General features: G+C 45.1%; 1 protein-coding gene across 3 annotated transcripts in view; it reads right to left on the reverse strand.

Annotated features, from left to right (window-relative positions):
* Positions 1-21,506, reverse strand: part of LOC143962605 (transmembrane protein 53-A-like) — a 112,519-nt gene that overhangs the window by 63,312 nt on the left and 27,701 nt on the right. Inside the window, exons 1-2 of one of the 3 annotated variants that reach the window (XM_077471899.1) lie at positions 8,381-8,534; positions 5,029-5,135 (exon numbers count right to left, since the gene is read on the reverse strand). The exons of 1 other annotated variant lie outside the window; for it this stretch is intronic. Coding sequence is in view for 1 of the 2 variants with exons in the window: in XM_077471898.1 (XP_077328024.1) it covers positions 8,381-8,458 (78 nt within the window). In the remaining variant the exon portion in view is untranslated. Of the gene's footprint in view, positions 1-5,028; positions 5,136-8,380; positions 8,549-21,506 lie in introns of those variants that run through there. One more of the 3 variants, XM_077471898.1, reaches the window with a different exon arrangement.

Here is a 21,506-nt window from a genome sequence, read left to right on the forward strand (position 1 = left end):
GGCCCAGAGGTTCTGGGGCCTACTGATCCAGAGACGGTCCTGTGCGGTCTTGCCTGCGGGGAGAAGCCAAGCAACTGGAGGATCCAGGGGAGGAATTTACTGAGGAGGACATGGAGAAGCCTGGAGACTTAGTTGAAGGATGCATCCTGGGTTGCCTACCACACAGTATCGCCGGGTCGGCTGAAAGAATCGAGTATTGTGGGAAAACTCTAATTTTGCAACCAGAAGCTTATTTTGACTTCCTGTGGCAGAGGATTGCATAACAAGATCGCTAAACTTATCAAGTCTGTGGCAGAGACTTTGTTCGAGCATCTCATCAGCTGCTAGGTCAGTGAGAGAGGCCTATCCGGTGATTGCTAGATCCAGCTTGTGGAAATAGTTTGTCCTCTGGATCAAGGAAATACCTTTAGCCCGCAAAACTACAAAAAGGTACCCGAATCCCCCCTTATCCTATACCCCTCTATTGCAAAAGTGTGTGTTTTTTTTTAAATAAACATACAGAAAAAGGACTAAGTGTCGGAGCTAATATTCTTTAATTCACTCTACAACGGGACTCAGACGGACACAGTGAACAGGTGACAACGGTAAGCCCAACAAAAAAAAATAGCAGCACCTTCGGGGGTCAGTGCTACATACACATACAAATTTATTTATATATATATATATATATATATATATATATTATATATATATATATACACACACACACACACATATACACACACACACACACACACATTTTTGGGGGTTCCAAGTAATTTTCTAACAAAAAATATTGATTTTAAACTTAAGAAAGAAGTGTCAGAAAAAGATTTCGACTTTAAGTGGTTAAACTTCCTGCATTTACACATTGTTGAAAGCTTGGCAGATTGTCGGATTATTTGCTTACACAGAAGTTCTATCCCTTTGATCTAAAGCCTCTTTCACATGAGGCGGACCTGAACTGACGCTCCATAGACCTCTATGGAGCGTCAGATGTCAACGGTGACATGTCCGCTGACATCCGACCTGCTCAGATCCAAAAAAAGTGTGACGGAGTAAAAACCTTTTCCATCCGTCTGCAGATCGGATCGGGCGACAACGGACTCTACGGTCTGTCCTCATCCGATCTCCCATAGGGTAGAGCAGCATTCTGACAGGTCCATCCCTGCGCAGTGTGTAGAGACGGACCTGTCATCTTCCTGCTCAGCAGAGATCGACAGAGCGATATCCACTGAGCAAGCAGATGTCCACGGATCCGTCCCGATGTGAAAGAGCCCTTAGAAGTAAGCGTTCGTTACAATGTTTCAAGTTCTAAATTTGGCAAACTGCCCAGGATGCTCTCTTTTGACAGCTGAATGAGCAGATAATAGCTCTCCACTTGTCTATATGAAAGAATCGGCTACTCTCAGCAGGAGAGACCGTCAGAGGGGGTGAATCGAGATCGTAATTTTTTTAACGATTAATCGTGCAGCTCTACAAGGGACACCAACATAGTAGTATCTTTGATCTCATAAACTACAGGATAATGGTGTTATGGTAACTTTCCCAAAATGTATATATATATATATATATATATATATATTTTATTTCTGATATCGCTAGAAAAAAAAAAAGCCTTTGAAAATTAATTTACAATAACTCTATCAGTATCACTAGCAAAGCAGCTTCATTATTATCCCATTAAAGAAGAGAATGTGCGCTGCATTTGGAGATTTCATCATTTGCCACATCACGAATGTTAATTCTCCATTATGAACGCTAGTTTTCAAGACTGACCGATTCTGGCTCGTCCTTGCTTCCGAGCGTGCGTGTTTGTACTTTGGACTTTTGTCCAACGATTTGTGTACACACGCTCGGAAAATCCGACAACACACATTTGTCCGCGGAAAAATTTAAAACCTGCTAACCAACATTTGACCGCGGAAAAAATCCAACAATTGTCTGATGGAGCATACACACATGGTCAGATTTGCCTCCAACAGCCTGTCATCATACATTTCACATTGGAAAAACCAATCGTGTGTACGAGGCTTGACCTCATATTATATGGTTTTGGTAAATCTGAAGACAAAAATCTACAGAAAATTGTATAGCATGCATCCAGCTTTAAAAGTAGAACAGGTCGGGACTCACAGGAGAAGAGAAAAAATAAAAGAGAAGACAGTGATCAGGGATGGGCTGTGTCAGAGTGACATGCCTCATCCCCGCTCGTGCGTGCCACCCCCCCACCCCCCCCCAGCGAGGACAATGAATGTGACTGGACACAGCTGGTCACGTGGTAAAGAGACATTTTTATTGGCTCCTTACACTTATCGGGGATGGGCCGTGTCCCGAGGGGCATGAATCATCACCGATCGCCGTACTGCGCGTGATCATATGATGCCTGCCCGGAGATAGTGTGTTCCTGCCAACGCCATTTTACTATGGCATGGTAAAGAAGTGGTTAAAGACACGGACGGCCGCCCTCCCAGCCCGCTGCTCAACATAGAATCAGTCATTCTTTTTTCGACCTATCCAAATTCTAATCGTTCTGAAAAGTTGGAATTCCTAAGAAAATTAACAAAATGAATTTTAACGAAACGAAAAGGTAGGGTTTGTTCTTAAAGTTTAATTTGTATTCAAGTTGGAACAGGTCCATTTTTTAAGTGCAACTCTAGCCAAAAAAAATTATTTTGAATGTAGCACTAACCCCGAAGGAGCTGCTGGTTTTATTCGAGCTTACTGTTACCTATTCTGCTCGCCTCTTCATCAAAGGGGGGTCCCATGGAAAGTTCAGGCACCTGGTAATTGCAGGTTAGAGGTATCAATCAGATCCAGAGGACAAACAGCGCCACAGACTGGATCCAGCAGTCACCAGATAAGCCCCTCTCACTTGACTTATCAGCCGATGATATGTTAAAGTCTCTGCCACAGACTTGTTAAATTAAACTTAGAGATTCGAGAGTTTTTAGGAAGAACTACCATACAGTACCAGATTCTTTCAGCCGACCCGGTGATACTGTAAGGATATTGATCCGGGATGCATCCTCAAACTGAGTTTCCAGGCTCCTCCAGAGACACCAGACTTGCGCTCGGTCCTCCACTGGAAAAGTCCTCCTCTGGATTCTTCAGCTCTCCTCGGCTTCTCCCCACAGGTGAGACAGCACAGGACCATCCCTGGATCAGTAGGCCCCAAGACATTCCTGGGCCTACACTCTCAGTTGCAGAGCCCTGAGCCAGCAGGCCCCGAGGCGCAGGACCATGCGTCACACACCCAAGGCCAGGAGGGCCCTGGGGTTGGGATCACGGACCCCAGAAAGCAAAAATGGACGAACAACTGAAAAAAAATATGGCGTTGTACCTTAAATACCCTCTTCCAGAATCCACAGCAGGGAAGCCACAACCCCTTTATATCACAGTGCCCCTAGCAATCACAGGCCCCTTGCAATCATGCCCCCCCCCCTTTTCTCTCTCATCACAGTGCCTTTTACTCTCTGCTCATTGTGCAGAAAGCCAGCTCCTCTCGCCCCCTGTCCCTGACATCAAAGTCTGCAGAGCCCCCCTTACATCACAATCCACAGTCCCCCCCCCCCCCGCCTTACATTAGAGTCCGCACAGCTCTCTCTTACATCAGAGTACAACCCTCCTCCGTCTCCCTTCAACCCATCCATTCACACATAGTAAGATACAGACATTCCCACTAACCATCAATAACAACATGAAGCTGATACCCCAGCCTCCCCTATATTATCTATCAGATGTTAACCAGCATCCCCTTGAGTCAAAACAACTTGTTTGAGCTACAGAGTACCTCATCCAACAGTGGACGAATCTGCCAGCCACCCCTGCCAGACCTTGTCAATTTTTTTTCTGACATTGGGTGCCATTCCTTAACCACTTGCCGACCAGCCGCCGTCATTATACTGCGGAAGGTCACCTCTATTGTGTGAATCACCATAGCTATACGTCTCTTCATGCAATAGATACAGTGTGGCCGCAGCCGATGCACATGGCAGATGCGCAAACAGATCCCCATTCTGACAGAGGAGTACAGAGCGATAGTCTGTTTCTAGTGATTAGGAACAGCGATCTCTCTGTACTCCCAGTCAGTCCCCTTCCCCCACAGTTAGAATCACCTCCCAGGGAACACACTGAACCCCTTGATCGCCCCCTAGTGTTAAGCCCTTCCCTGCCGCTGTAATTTATACAGTAATCAGTACATTTTTATAGCACTGATCGCTGTATAAATGTCACTGGTCCCCAAAAAAAAAAAAAAAAAAACCATCAAGTGTCCAAAAATCGCTGATCACCGACATTACTAGTTAAAACATTTTTTTTTTCAATATATTATATTACACTATATATATATATATATTTATTAATGCCATAAATCTATCCCCATTTTGTAGACGATCTAACTTTTGTGCAAACCAATATACACCCATTATGATTTTGTTACCAGAAATATCTAGTAGAATACATATTGGCCTAAACTGATTAAGAAATTTGTATTTTTACAGTTTTTTACTTTATTTTTTATTTTTTTTTAGATATTCATTACAGCAAAAAGTCAAAAATAGTGGTTTTTTTTCAAAATTGTCGGTTTTTATTTTTGTTTATAGCGCAAAAAAAAAAAAATTGCAGAGGTGATCAAATACCACCAAAAGAAAGCTCTATTTGTAGGAAAAAAAGCATATAAATTTTGTTTGTGTACAATGTCGCAGGACTGCGCAGTCGTCAGTTAAAGTGACGCAGTGCTGTATCACAAAAAATGGCCTGTCATTAAGGGGGCAAATCCTTAAGTGGTTAAGCGTGCATGTACCAGTGACGTCACAAGTAAATATCTCCGAAATAGCACACATTTAGGAGATATTTAATGTACCTATTAGGGAAGCCTTTAATAATGCTTATCTATAGGTAAAAAATAAAAATAAAAAAAAATAAACACACACCAGGGGAGTTTTCTCCCACTTTCATGTAAAAGTGTAATCCACCTCCATGTTGAATAGTGCAGATATTCAAATCCTTTACAAATTACAGTGCTCCCCATTGTGAAAATGCACCTACCTTCTAAATTTGATCTGAATGAACATTTACCAGACGGGTCAAAATAGTCTTGTGTCATTTCCCAGGTCTCCATGGATCACAGATCTCTCCGTGGGTAATTTGGCGTTCTTTTGTGGGCAAGGTGAGAAACACAGCAAGAACCATAAAACCAGTGTTATTAAAACGATCAAAATCCACTTACATTCACTAGATTTTGCACCAAAAAGAAAACGTTGTGGATTGCCGGAGGTGAGTGGCTTAGCGTTAGGTTTCTGATTGTGAAAGGCTCCTTTTGTCAGTTTACGGCAATAGATATTTGATAAAGTTTTGGGTTTAATGACACTAACTGCTGGTATCAGTCGCCTCACACCATGTACAAAACAGTTTACTTTCTATTCCTAGAAGTCCTATCATTGTATGCATCAGATAGGAGGACTTGTGCCAGCTCAGCTACACGTAACCCACCTTCCAGAAGTTGGCAAGTAATACAGTAATGTGGATTGATGCCCAGTAAAATGATTGTGGGAGGGAGAAACAATACTAAAGTTTTGTCCACAAGTATACTAAATTAAATGCAATATTTTTGTTTTGTTTTTTACATTTTGTACTGAAGTACACCTAGGGTTGTCACGTCATCCTTTTAAACCAGGGGTCTCACACCTGTGGCCCTCCAACTGTTGGGAAACTACAAAGTCCCATGAGGCATTGCAAGGCTGACAGTTACAAGCATGACTCCCACAGGCAGAGGCATGATGGGACTTGTAGTTTTGCAATAGCTGGAGGGCCGCCACTTTGAGACCCCTGCTTTAAACCCAAACACATATGAATTACACAGGTTATGTGGCTGATTAAAGTGGTTGTAAACCCTTACAACACACTTTTGACCTACAGGTAAGCCTAGATTAAGGCTTACCTGTAGGGCCAAGAAATATCTCCTAAACCTACACAGTTTAGGAGATATTTGTCGAAAGACAGGCATCGCTGTCTACGGCGCATGTGCCGTAGACAGCGGCGCACAGGTGCACTGAGCGCAGCACCGTCAACGGCGAATATGCCATGCATGCGCGAGAGTGACGTCATCGCGGCTTTGCCGAATGACAGCGGCGGAGCAGCGAGACCCACCGAGAAGATGGATGCGCTGGACTACAGGGGACAGCGGTGACATCGCTGGCTCCTGTGTCAGGTAAGTGACACATAATGGACTACTATGCGATGCATGGTAGTTCATTATGCTTTACCTTTGCAGGGAATGAAAGGGTTTACTTCCTCTTTAAGGTGGTAATTAAACTCACTTGGTGCCTTACCTGCATTAAATTAGCCTCAGAACTTGTATATAATTTGTGTTCAGGGGTTTAAAGGAATGAGGTAGAAACCCCAAGTGCACAGATCTGTAGTAAACATGTATACAGGTACTGAAATACACCCCTGTACACAGATCCGTAGTCCACATGTATACAGGTACTGAAGTACACCCCTGTACACAGATCTGGGGGTTTTGGTAGATCATAAGCTCAATAATAGCATGCAATGCCAAGCTGCGGTTTCCAAAGCGAGCAAAGTCCTTTCCTGTATTAAGAGAGGTATGTACTCCAGAGAGAGATATCATTTTGCCCCTGTTCAAATCATTTGTAAGACCTCATATGGAATGCAGTTCAGTTTTGGGCACCAGTTCTCAAAAAGGATATCGGGGAACTGAAGAAAGTGCAGAGAAGGGCAACCAAATTGATAAGAGGCATGGAGGAACGCAGCTATGAGGAAAGATTAGAGGAACTGAATTTATTCTTTCTTGATAAGGAGATTAAGGGGGGATATGATCAACATGTACAAATATATAAGGGGTCCATATAGTGAACTTGGTGTCGAGTTATTCAACAAAGAGGACAAGGGGGCACTCTTTACATCTAAGGAAAAAGAGGAAAAGAGATTTAATCTCCAAATACGGAAAGGTTTCTTCACAGTAAGAGCTGTGAAAATGTGGAATAGACTCCCTGCAGAGGTGGTTCTGGCCAGCTCAGTGGATTGCTTTAAGAAAGGCCTGGATTATTTCCTAAATGTACATAATATAACGGGTACTACCATTTATAGGTAAAGTTGATCCGGGGAAAATCAGATTGCCTCTCTGGAGATCAGGAAGGAATTTTTTGCCCTGCTTTAGCAAAATTGGATCATGCTCTGCTGGTTTTTTTTGCCTTCCTCTGGATCAACTGTGGGTATAGAATTGGGTATATGGTATTGTATGATATTTTTATTTTTTATTTTGTGGCTGAACTAGATGGACTTGTGTCTTTTTCAACCTGACTAGCTATGTACACCCCTGTACGCAGATTTGTAGTCCACATGTATACAGATACTGAAGTACACCCCTGTACACAGATCTGTAGTCTATGTGTATACAGATAATGAAGTACACCCCTGTACACAGATCTGTAGTCCACATGTATACAGATACTGAAAGCAGACAGTCCGCACCTATATGTATATATGGATCTGCGTCAATGCTTTGCACAGCCGACTGTACACAACACCTGTCGCTCCAAGGCACAGAAATACGTCTGTACGGCACTCGGTGCCCCTGTGTATAAGTCCTCAACCTATTTAATTGTGATGTATAAGCCTCATGCACACTGGACATTTTTCTTTGCTGGCTTTGTTGTGAACAAGCTCGAGTTATCTGAGTGAAGCCTATCAATTTTCCTGTAACACACTTTAACAATAAAGCAACTATTGTACACAAGTTCTTCCATGGTGTGTGACTAATTTTCCTTCAATTACTAGTGACGGTGGTGAGCCGGGGCCAGCATCCCTCACGAGGAATTCTTTATCCGGTCTGATCGCCGTTACACTCTTTCTGGACTATTTCTTTCCTGGAAGCATTTTAGCAAAAACAAAAAAAAAAAATCTTGAGGCTTGTAAATGCGTGTGAAACGTTTAGAAGCATCAAGTGCATGGGGGGGGGGGGGGTAATTCATTTCAATCGTTTGATCTGGGCGCAGAAGCAGAATAATGCACAAACACTAAAATGCGCCTGTCGCTTAAGTGAGTTTAGACACAGATGCGTTTACATGCATTTAGGCGCATCAAGCATTTTTTTTTTCTGCCAAAACTCTGCTGTTCCTGGACGCACTGACTGTGGGGTTTCTTTCCTATGTGAACACGGACACATAGGCTAACATGCAGGGGTGTTTAGAGGCAGGAAAAAATGCCAAACACACTTAGCAGCAGCAGCAATGTGCACGAGGCCTTACTAATGACATCAGCATGTCGTTCCCCTTTACGTCCCCTTCCAATAAATGACACAGTAGGACTTTGTACTTCCTGATCCAGGCTGGACTTATAGGACCTCTGAGATAAGGTTGTCCTCAGCAATACTCACAGTGCTGTAGTAGTAGGTCTGTAGTAAGCGGGACATAACAGAGCGCACAACACTGGACAGACTCCCCAGGATCACCATCTTCTTCACCGGATAATCACTCAGTAGAAGTCAGGCAGCCCTTGAGTAAGGGAGTGTCTGCAAATCACGTACTGCGCAGCAGAAGAAAGAGAGGATGTGCCCAGGCACTTTATTCTGCCCCCTATTAGGACTTGTTGGCTGCATTCACACCTGCATTCATATCTGCCTGAAGCTTAAAAACACTGAAGAAAAAAAAAAAAAACACAACATCTATTCACATCTCCACTCCATGTCACCTGAAGCCAAACGCCTGAAGCTCAAACGAGTTCTGAAGCTCTTTTTGTTGCTGGACATTTTTGGTGCGTTTTATTCTCATAGAAATTAATGGAAATGCGTCGTTTGTGTGTATTCACGCATTTTTTTGCACGATTTTCTGCTCAAATTAAAATTTTTAAAAATAAAATAGAAACATATGAATAAATGTAAAATAGCTATACAACTACAAATCATCACAAATAAGTAAAATAAATATGGAATAATACATTAATAATAATTAACCTCTAACTTTAAAACAAAAAATAAATACATTATTATTACTAACAAAAAAAACACCTAAACGCGAACAAAAAAATACAATAATAATTTAATTTTCGGTTAGAGATTGAGTGTTTAGTTATTCATTATTTTATTTTATTAAGTGGTAAGGGTTAAAGTTAAGGGTTCATTATTGTTACTTAGTATTAATTAATTTTTTATTTATGATTTTTGTGTATTTATTTTAAATGTATTTAGTCACAACAGTGCACTGTGTGATATTGCATGTGATTCTCACCGCACTGCAAATCACATGCACTGTCTGTGCGATGCAATTTCAGCCAGATAGTACTTTGCATTGCATTCAGACCAAACTCGCACAGGACCCTTTTTTTGGTCCGCACCAGAATCGGAGTGAAACACCCATGCAATCCGATTCATGTCTGAACTGACAGTTTGCAGTGCAATATGCCAACTGAACTGATTAAATTTCATTAACTTTCTATTGGCATTCCCAACAGTTCGCATAGTGCAGTGTGAACTGCCTTGCGAGTCAGGTGCGTTGCGGAACTCGCAGTGGATTCGCAGGGTTCCCGCATCGCACTAGTGTAAACTAAGCCTTTTTATTATTCATACAATAAAATAAAAATAATAATAAACCCAACCCATAGTCCTAACCCTAAACTGAACTCGGACCCCTTATCCCAACGAAAAAAACATTATAATAAATTAATAATAGAAGAAATAATGGAAAAGCTAAAAAAACTGAAATGCCTAGCAACAAATTATGCAACAGATAATGTTTTTCTCTATTGGCTAATAAAAAAAAATGGCAAAGCCCAAAAATGCCGCATACAAAAAGGTGCAAGTCGTGCAAAAAACACTCAGGTGTGAATGCAGCCTTACTACAATCTCTGTAGTCACTGAGCCTTTAGTTTTTAGAAAAGTAAATAAAAAAATAAATAAATAAATAAATAAATAAAAACTCACCAAGTTGCATTCACGCACGTGTTTGTGGTGCATTTGCACCCATTCATGTGTCTTTGTGGTGCATTTTCACTTTGTGCACGTTCATGTGCGGTTTCGGCATGTACTTTTTATTAATGCGCATGGTGCAGTGGTGTCACCTTTTCTTCGAGCCAAACCTGAACACTTCAATGGAGCGTGGTATTTTTTTGTAGCATACACTATGAGATGTAAAATACCTGGGACACCTCTGTGTGCTCTAGGGGAGTAGTAATGTGGCAAGTGCAGCAGTGAACAGTGGATGTAGCCAACTGCATATAGTGCAGGTGTGTATAATGTACAATATGGTGTATATAGTGCAGGCATGTGTAATGTACAATATGGTGTATATAGTGCAGGCGTGTGTAATGTGCAATATAGTGTATAATGTACAATATAGTGCAGGCGTGTGTAATGTACAATATAGTGTATATAGTGCAGGCGCGTGTAATGCATAGTTGCCAACATTGTAAAAAACAAAAAATAAAAACAAAAAAAGGACACTTTTTTGGCAGTAGGCGGGGTTGTGGTATAATTAGGGGCGGGACATGCGTTTATAGGTGTGGCATAGGAAAAGGCAAAAATGCGGTGCGCGAAGCGCGCCGTGGTGAAATATGGGTGTGGTTTACACAAAATAGTGGGAGTGGCTTACATGGGCGTGGCTCAAAGGGGTGTGGTCAGAGTCTGAAATGAATGCGGGATGGAGAGAGGGAAAGGAGGGGGATGGAAGAGAGGGAAAGGAGGGGGAGGAAGAGAGGGAAAGGAGGGACAGCAGCCCCCCGATCCTACACCACAATAGCAATATGTGTTTTCCAGAGTTTGGCAATCAGCAGATAAAGATACTCCAAATACCTAATGTTGGCGCTTCAATCATCCCGGCGCCATGATTGTTATGGTGTCAGGATGATTGAAGCGCATTATTTCTATTATTACATTGTAATATGAAATGAAATCATTCACCTCACCATAATGCAGAATCAGTGGGAGTCCTGAGCGCATCACTAGTCACGTTGCCTGCCACCAGATGCCATCAGGTGTCCCAAGCGGAGTCTGTCCTTACATCAGGTGCCCCATCAGAGGTACCTTCCTCACATTTGTGTCCATCAGCGTAGCCCCTCCTTACATCTGGCCTCCCCCACATACTCCGCAGACTGGCCCCCCCGACATCCACAGACCAGCCCCCCCCACATACTCCACAGACTGCCCCCCCGACATCCACAGACCGCCCCCCCCCACATAATCTACAGATTGGCCCCCGACATCCACAGACTGGCCCCCACCACATACTCTACAGACTGGCCCCCCGACATCCACAGACTGGCCCCCACCACATACTCTACAGACTGGCCCCCCGACAGCCACAGACTGGCCCCCCACATTCACAGACCAGTGGCCCACGACATACCACTGGCCCCCACATTCACAGACTGGCCCACGACATACCACAGGCCCCCCCATTCACAGACTGGCCCCCGATATCCGATGACTGGCCCCCGCCCCGACATCCACAGTGACAGACACTGGCCCCCGACATGCCGCCGTTGCCGCGCGGAGAGTCATTTAACTGTGGCGCCGCCCCCACTGCACTTTACATATATACACACACACTGGCAGCGGGGGTGGGCGGCGCCACAGGTAATCTATATTGTAGACCAACTTCTGGTCTTCTTAAAAATGGCGACCGGCGGAGACATTGTCGCGGCCGGCGGCAAAAAAAACGGGAAATTCAATTTCCCAGGACAAAATTAATTCGGGACAAATGTCCTAATCCCGGGAAATACGGGACAGTTGGCAACTATGGTAATGTACGATAGTGTATATACTGTAGTGCAGGCATGTTTAACCACTTCCCGACCAGCGCACGACGATGTACGACGACAGCATGGCACGGGCAGGCATATTGGCGTACATGTACGTCCAATATTCGTTGCCGGCGGCGCGCTCCCGCGCTGGTCGGGACCCCCGTGAGTCCGGTCGCGGGACCCGCGGACTCGATCGCCGCGGGCATCCCCGCGATCGTCTCACGGAGCGGCCGAATGGAGGAAATGCTGTATAAACAACATTTTCCCATTCTGCCTAGCAACTAGTGACGCTGATCTCTGCTCCATGTGATTGGAGCAGAGATCAGTGTACACTAAATGAAAGCCCAACCCCCCCACAGTTAGTAACACACCCCTAGGAACACTTAACCCCTACACTGCCACCCACTGGTTAACCCTTTCACTGCCAGTGTCATTTACACAGGAATCACTGCATTTATATAGCAGTGATTACTGTATAAATGACAATGGTCCCAAAAATGTGTCAAAAATGTCCGATGGGTCCCCGACAATGTCGCAGTCACAATAAAAATCGCAGATCGCCGCCATTACTAGTAAAAAAAAAAAAAAAATAATAAAAAATTAATAAAAATGCTATAAAACTATCCCTATTTTGTAAACGCTATAACTTTTGCGCAAACCAATCAATAATCGCTTATTGCGATTTTTTTTACCAAAAATATGTAGAAGAATACGTATCGGCCTAAATTGAGGGAAAAAAATGTTTTTTTATATATTTTTGGGGGATATTTATTATAACAAAAAGTAAAAAATAATGCGTTTTTTTTCAAAATTGTTGCTCTATTTTTGTTTATAGCGCAAAAAATAAAAACCGCAGGGGTGATCAAATACCACCAAAAGAAAGCTCTATTTGTGGGAAAAAAAGGACGTCAATTTTGTTTGGGAGCCATGTCGCACGACCGCGCAATTGTCAGTTAAAGCGACGCAGTGCTGAATCGCAAAAAGTGGTCTGGTCTTTGACCAGCAAATTGGTCCGGTCTGAAAGTGGTTAATGTGCACTATAGTGTATAATGTACAATATAGTGTAGGTGTGTGTAATGTACAATATGGTGTATATAGTGCAGGCGTGTAATGTGCACTATAGTGTGTGATGTACAATATTGTATATATAGTGCAGGCGTCTGTAATGTAAACATAATATTGCAAGCTTATGCGATTAAAAATTGCAATCATATGCAATACTCCCAACGACAACCTGTGTACCATACACAACTCTATATACATAAGTTGCATTCATAAGCAATGGAAAATTTGCAACCTTATGCGATAATTGCAGTGATAACCTGTAACTTATACAAATCTATATAGAAGTGCATCAACATACAATAATCAATATAGAATAAAGTGAACTGTGTTTAACGTGCTCTTGTGCCAAAATATATCATGCATACTCCAATCTTCTGGTGCCCATTGCAGATGATAAAACAGTAAAGTGCTTGTGTCTGCTCTTGTGCTCCCCTTTGGTGTATGAACTCACCTTAGAGCGTGTGACCTTGTCCCTAAGAAAAAGTGTTGGTGGTTGCAACCAGGTGGAGGGGAGAGACAGGGTGGAAGCAGCCAGGTGGAGGGGATGGACAGGGTGATAAAGTCCTGGACCTCTGTGGAAGCCTGCACCCCCCCCCCCCCCCCACCTGGAGTTAAGTTCTTACCTTGGGGGATATATAGTAAAATCACTGGAATTCTCTATGGCTCCCCTTTTCCTCTCCCTTCCTCCCGCTCGGCATGTTGGGGGCTGCAGTGCACTCTCAGGGAATCGTCCTGGGCCTGCTGGTATCCGGGACTACATGTCCCATAATCCTCTATTGTTAGTTTCCCTGCTACTTGGCTCAAGGAGAAGGAGGGGTGAAAATCCCCCCACAGCTGTCAGCAATGGCTGATATGGGGGGGGGGGGGTCGGCATCAGCACAGCCTGCTCACCTGGGGGGGGCAATTAACCCATTGCCCCCCCCCCCCCCCCGCCTGGTGTAGCTGTAAGGCATTAGCTGAGGATAGTTAAGCTGTGCATGATACAAGAGCCTAAGTAGCAGCAGACAGACCCCCCCCCCCAATAAAGAGTACCTGTCATCACCCATCAAAGTACCGGATTACCCGAGTACCTGTGTCACCAGGCCATCAGAGTATCCCAATACCTATCTGTAGCCCATCATAATATTGCCCGAGTACCTGTCACCAGGCCATCAGAAAAAAAATATATATATATTTTTTTTGTTTTGTTTTTCAAACAAGGATTGCTGTAATTAAAATTTGGCATGTGCATATGTATTCACCCCTTAGTTATGAAGCCCATAAAAAAGCTCTGGTGCAACCTATTACCTTCAGAAGTCACATAATTAGTGAAATGATGTTCACCTGTGTGCAATCTGAATGCGTCACATGATCTGTCATTACATATACACACACACCTTTTGAAAGGCCCCAGAGGCTGCAACACCCAAGTCAGGGTTAGGTTATAAAAAAACATATCCAAATCTTTGATGATCCCATCAAATCTATCATAACCAAATGGAAAGAACATGGCACAACAGCAAATCTGCCAAGAGATGGCTGCACACCAAAACTCAGCAAGCCAAGGAGGGCATTAATCAGAGAGGCAGCACAACCCTGGGTGGAGCTGCAGAGTTCCACAGCAGAGACTGGAGTATCTGTACATAGGACAATAAGCCGCAGGCAGGCTCTTTATGACAGAGTGGCCAGAAGAAAGCCATTACTTTTCAGCAAAAAACAAAATGGCCAGTTTTGAGTTTGCGAAAAGGCATGTGGGAGACTCCCAAAATGTATGGAGGAAGAAAACGCTATGTCTGGTGCAAAACCAACACATCACATCACCCAAAGAACACCATTTCAGCAGTCGGGACTGTGAAACTGGTCAGAGTTGAGGGAAAGATGGATAGTGCTAAATACAAAACCTGTGTCACTCTGTGTGTGATTTGAGGCTAGGGCGGAGGTTCACCTTCCAGCAGCACAATGACCCCAACACACTGCTAAAGCAACATTTGAGTGGTTTAAGGGGAACCATGTAAATGTGTTGGAATGGCCTAGTCAAAGCCCAGACCTCATCCAATAAAAAAAAAAATAAATAAAAAAAATCTGAGGTCAGACTTAAAGATTGCTGTTCACAAGCTCAAACCATCCAACCTGAAGGAGCTGGAGCAGTTTTGCAAGGAGGAATGGGCAACAATCCCAGTGGTAAGATGTGGCAAGCTCCTAGAGACTTCTCCAAAGCGACTTGGAGCTGTGATAGCCGCAAAACTTGACTCTACAAAGTATTGACTTTATGGGGGTGAATAGTTATGCACATTGACTTTTTCTGCTATTTTGTCCTATTTGTTGTTTGTGTCACAATAAAAAAAATAAAAATAAAAAAAATCTTCAAAGTTGTGAGTGTGCTCTGTAAATTACATGATGCATATCCTCCAACAATCCATGTTAATTCCAGGTTGTGAGACAACAAAACATGAAAAATGCCAAGGGGGAGGTGGCTGAATAATTTTGCAAGGCACTGTACTTGTAAAACATGTATGTTATGCACATGATGTTCTAGTTTGAAGAAGGGCGTTCTGTACTTTTCCCAAAGTACTATTAAGCTAGCTATCTGGAACATAACATGTAACCTTTGTCTATTTTTGAACTCAGAATAAATTCCAAGTGCATCAATCCTTGTTTGAATTTTCTATAATTAACCAGTGGGACGGTCTGATCGGTTTTGCATTTTATCTGGAACCATTGTGCTGCTCACTCAGGCCGGCCCAAGAATGAAATGCTCCCCGCCCTAAAAAAAAAAAAAAATAAAAAAAAAAAAAAACACGCCCACCAAAAGGCCCCCGCATCCATTATTTTATATCATGATAACTAAGAGGACCTGTCATGGCACTATACCTGTGTATAGGATTACAAAGAGGACCTGTCATGGCTCTATACATGTATATGAGTATAAAGAAGACCTGTCATGGTTGTTTATGTGTATACCCCGTTTCCCCGAAAATAAGACCTAGCGTGATTGTCGGTGTTGGCTGCCATATAAGCCCTACCCCGTTTCCCTGAAAATAAGACCTACAAGGACTTTAACTAGGGCTTATATTGCAGCCATCACCGCCAATCACGCTAGGTCTTATTTTTGGGGAAACCGGGTAGGAGTATAAAGAGGACCTCTCATGGCACTAATATATATATTATATATATATATATATATATGTGTGTATGTGTATGTGTATGTGTATATATATATATATATATATATATATATATATATATATATATATATATATATATATATATATATATATATATATATACACACACACACACACACATACACGCCAGCCGACCACCCGTGATCGCTCCACAGAGAGCCAGAAAGGGGATCTGTCAATGTAAAACAGACAGATCCCCATTCTGACAGGGGAAGAGAGACAGATCTGCTGTTCCTAGTGATCTGCTGTAGTGATGGACGAACTTCCGACGGGACGTTTCGCGAACGCGAAACGCGAACGGGCACAAACGTTCGCGAAAACGACCGTTCGCCGCGGGCTCCATTGACTTCAATGGGAGGCGAATTTCGCAAACCTTTAGGTCGAATTTGCGGCCACGGGGTAATTATTAGGGGGTAGCACGTAGTCCCACCACCTGGACAATAGCATAATACATGTATGAGGTGAATTTGGGATCGATAACTACAAGCATTTTTTTTTTATTTGGGAAATTGTTCTGACAATTCAGGACTATGGAGCTAATGAAGGCAATGGAGGAGAGGGAAGGTCAGGGACCAGGGTAGGCAAACAAGAGGGTGCAGGAGATACAGAGCACTGACAGCAGCACCGTAATACAGAGCACTGACATCAGCACCGTGACATACAGCGCTGACAGCAGCTCCGTGACATACAGCGCTGACAGCAGCTCCGTGACATACAGCGCTGACAGCAGCTCCGTGACATACAGCGCTGACAGCAGCTCCGTGACATACAGCGCTGACAGCAGCACCGTGACATACAGCGCTGACAGCAGCTCCGTGACATACAGCGCTGACAGCAGCTCCGTGACATACAGCGCTGACAGCAGCTCCGTGACATACAGCGCTGACAGCAGCTCCGTGACATACAGCACTGACAGCAGCTCCGTGACATACAGCGCTGACAGCAGCTCCGTGACATACAGCGCTGACAGCAGCACCGTGACATACAGCGCTGACAGCAGCTCCGTGACATACAGCGCTGACAGCAGCTCCGTGACATACAGCGCTGACAGCAGCTCCGTGACATACAGCACTGACAGCAGCTCCGTGACATACAGCGCTGACAGCAGCTCCGTGACATACAGCGCTGACAGCAGCACCGTGACATACAGCGCTGACAGCAGCTCCGTGACATACAGCGCTGACAGCAGCTCCGTGACATACAGCGCTGACAGCAGCTCCGTGACATACAGCGCTGACAGCAGCTCCGTGACATACAGCGCTGACAGCAGCTCCGTGACATACAGCGCTGACAGCAGCTCCGTGACATACAGCGCTGACAGCAGCTCCGTGACATACAGCGCTGACAGCAGCACCGTAAGCAGCCCCAGGAGGAAGTCAGCACAGCACAGGGATGGTGTGATCCCCTCATAATAAGAACCCCCAGGAGGAAGTCAGCACAGCACAGGGATGGTGGGAGCCCCTCATAATAAGAACCCCCAGGAGGAAGTCAGCACAGCACAGGGATGGTGGGAGCCCCTCATAATAAGAACACCCAGGAGGAAGTCAGCACAGCACAGGGATGGTGGGAACCCCTCATAATAAGCAGCCCCAGTAGAAATATGACACCGCTCAACCTCTTCAAAGAGGAGGGTAGGGGCATATAGTACGGTGTGCTTTTTTGGGTCAGGGAAGTGAGCCAAATGAATTAAGAAGGTCTGTGTGCTTGATTCCAAAAATTGTTTATAGACATATACATGGTCTACTGATCACATGTGTTGAATTCCTCCGAGATCCATGCCTCATTCATTTTTAGAAATGTGAGGTAGTTAACACTGTCGTGAGCTAGGCGAGTACGCTTATCGGTCACAATCCCCCCTGCTGCGCTGAACGTCCTTTCGGACAGGACACTGGATGAGGGGCAAGCCAACAGTTCGATTGCAAATTGGGCAAGCTCTGGCCAGAGGTCAAGCCTGCCCACCCAGTAGTCTAGGGGTTCATCACTCCTCAGAGCGTCCACATCGGCCGTTAACCCAATGTAGTCGGACACCTGACGGTCTAGGCGTTCCCTGATGCTGGATCCGGATGACACCTGTCGATGGGTCGGCTGAAAGAATGACCTCATATCCGAAGTCACCAACACATCTTCAAACCGGCCTCTTCTTGCAGGCGCTGTTGGATTGGTACCCGCAAATCCTTCTCTGGGAGTGGGAATTGCTCCTCTGCCAGCGCACGCAAAAGCAGAATGCAGCATTTCTCGAAGCAAGGCCTGGAAGTGCTGCATTCTGACAGCCCTCTGCGACGGCGGTAACATTTCCGCCATTTTGTGTTTGTACCGGGGATCTAAGTACGTTGCCACCCAGTACTGGTCCTTGACCCTCATGCTTTTTATACGGGGGTCCCTATTAAAACACTGGAGCATGAAGGCCCCCATTTGCACTCAAGCGGAAGGTATGTGGTGGTGGTGGTGTTGTTGGTGGTAGTGTCTTTGGGGGTGCACATAGCAGAGAGTGAAGAAGAGGGTGCAGATCGAGAGGATGAGGAGGGTGCAGAAGAATAAGGCTGAGTGAGCCACTCAACCAAGTCTGGTGCGTCCTTTAAAGTAATTGAACGCACCTTCTGCAACTTCCCACTTTGGCTCAAGGCTGTTGCTCCTGCCCTACCCCTACCACCCCTGCGGAAGGGCCTGCCTCTTCCTCTGCCTGTCATTTTTTAAATCACCCTGTGACAAAACTCTTAGTCCCTATACCGCTGAAGGACTGCTGCAGTATAGGGCAGCGGTCAGCAGTAGTGCACGTCAACCCTATGTATTGTGGACCGATAGCGGTCCTTACAGAACAGCAGACTGTACTGCACTCAGGCCTATGTACCGTAGCACCCTATACCAAGTTACCAGTCCTTATAAAAACTTTTGTGGACCAAGCAGGTTGTGTGTTAGTGATTAGCAGACTGTACGTCAGTCCCTATACCAATGAAGGACTGCTGCAGTATAGGGCAGCGGTCAGCAGTAGTGCACGGCAACCCTATGTATTGTGGACCGATAGCGGTCCTTACAGAACAGCAGACTGTACTGCACTCAGGCCTATGTACCGTAGCACCCTATACCAAGTTACCAGTCCTTATAAGAACTTTTGTGGACCAAGCAGGTTGTGTGTTAGTGTTTAGCAGACTGTGCGTCAGTCCCTATACCGCTGAAGGACTGCTGCAGTATAGGGCAGCGGTCAGCAGTAGTGCACGGCAACCCTATGTATTGTGGACCGATAGCGGTCCTTACAGAACAGCAGACTGTAACGCACTCAGGCCTATGTACCGTAGCACCCTATACCAAGTTACCAGTCCTTATAAGAACTTTTGTGGACCAAGCAGGTTGTGTGTTAGTGATTAGCAGACTGTACGTCAGTCCCTATACCAATGAAGGACTGCTGCAGTATAGGGCAGCGGTCAGCAGTAGTGCACGGCAACCCTATGTATTGTGGACCGATAGCGGTCCTTACAGAACAGCAGACTGTAACGCACTCAGGCCTATGTACCGTAGCACCCTATACCAAGTTACCAGTCCTTATAAGAACTTTTGTGGACCAAGCAGGTTGTGTGTTAGTGATTAGCAGACTGTACGTCAGTCCCTATACCAATGAAGGACTGCTGCAGTATAGGGCAGCGGTCAGCAGTAGTGCACGGCAACCCTATGTATTGTGGACCGATAGCGGTCCTTACAGAACAGCAGACTGTAACGCACTCAGGCCTATGTACCGTAGCACCCTATACCAAGTTACCAGTCCTTATAAGAACTTTTGTGGACCAAGCAGGTTGTGTGTTAGTGATTAGCAGACTGTACGTCAGTCCCTATACCAATGAAGGACTGCTGCAGTATAGGGCAGCGGTCAGCAGTAGTGCACGGCAACCCTATGTATTGTGGACCGATAGCGGTCCTTACAGAACAGCAGACTGTAACGCACTCAGGCCTATGTACCGTAGCACCCTATACCAAGTTACCAGTCCTTATAAGAACTTTTGTGGACCAAGCAGGTTGTGTGTTAGTGTTTAGCAGACTGTGCGTCAGTCCCTATACCGCTGAAGGACTGCTGCAGTATAGGGCAGCGGTCAGCAGTAGTGCACGGCAACCCTATGTATTGTGGACCGATAGCGGTCCTTACAGAACAGCAGACTGTACTGCACTCAGGCCTATGTACCGTAGCACCCTATACCAAGTTACCAGTCCTTATAAGAACTTTTGTGGACCAAGCAGGTTGTGTGTTAGTGATTAGCAGACTGTACGTCAGTCCCTATACCAATGAAGGACTGCTGCAGTATAGGGCAGCGGTCAGCAGTAGTGCACGGCAACCCTATGTATTGTGGACCGATAGCGGTCCTTACAGAACAGCAGACTGTAACGCACTCAGGCCTATGTACCGTAGCACCCTATACCAAGTTACCAGTCCTTATAAGAACTTTTGTGGACCAAGCAGGTTGTGTGTTAGTGATTAGCAGACTGTACGTCAGTCCCTATACCAATGAAGGACTGCTGCAGTATAGGGCAGCGGTCAGCAGTAGTGCACGGCAACCCTATGTATTGTGGACCGATAGCGGTCCTTACAGAACAGCAGACTGTACTGCACTCAGGCCTATGTACCGTAGCACCCTATACCAAGTTACCAGTCCTTATAAGAACTTTTGTGGACCAAGCAGGTTGTGTGTTAGTGTTTAGCAGACTGTGCGTCAGTCCCTATACCGCTGAAGGACTGCTGCAGTATAGGGCAGCGGTCAGCAGTAGTGCACGGCAACCCTATGTATTGTGGACCGATAGCGGTCCTTACAGAACAGCAGACTGTAACGCACTCAGGCCTATGTACCGTAGCACCCTATACCAAGTTACCAGTCCTTATAAGAACTTTTGTGGACCAAGCAGGTTGTGTGTTAGTGATTAGCAGACTGTACGTCAGTCCCTATACCAATGAAGGACTGCTGCAGTATAGGGCAGCGGTCAGCAGTAGTGCACGGCAACCCTATGTATTGTGGACCGATAGCGGTCCTTACAGAACAGCAGACTGTAACGCACTCAGGCCTATGTACCGTAGCACCCTATACCAAGTTACCAGTCCTTATAAGAACTTTTGTGGACCAAGCAGGTTGTGTGTTAGTGTTTAGCAGACTGTGCGTCAGTCCCTATACCGCTGAAGGACTGCTGCAGTATAGGGCAGCGGTCAGCAGTAGTGCACGTCAACCCTATGTATTGTGGACCGATAGCGGTCCTTACAGAACAGCAGACTGTAACGCACTCAGGCCTATGTACCGTAGCACCCTATACCAAGTTACCAGTCCTTATAAGAACTTTTGTGGACCAAGCAGGTTGTGTATTAGTGTTTAGCAGACTGTGCGTCAGTCCCTATACCGCTGAAGGACTGCTGCAGTATAGGGCAGCGGTCAGCAGTAGTGCACGGCAACCCTATCTATTGTGGACCGATAGCGGTCCTTACAGAACAGCAGACTGTACCGCACCCAAGCCTATGTACCGTAGCACCCTAGACAGACCAAGTTACCAGTCCTTATAAGAACTTTTGTG

The sequence above is a fragment of the Lithobates pipiens genome, unplaced genomic scaffold, assembly GCF_037356315.1.
Source record: "Lithobates pipiens isolate NorthernLeopardFrog02 unplaced genomic scaffold, aLitPip1_a1.2 Scaffold_8, whole genome shotgun sequence".
Classification (NCBI taxonomy): domain Eukaryota; kingdom Metazoa; phylum Chordata; class Amphibia; order Anura; family Ranidae; genus Lithobates; species Lithobates pipiens.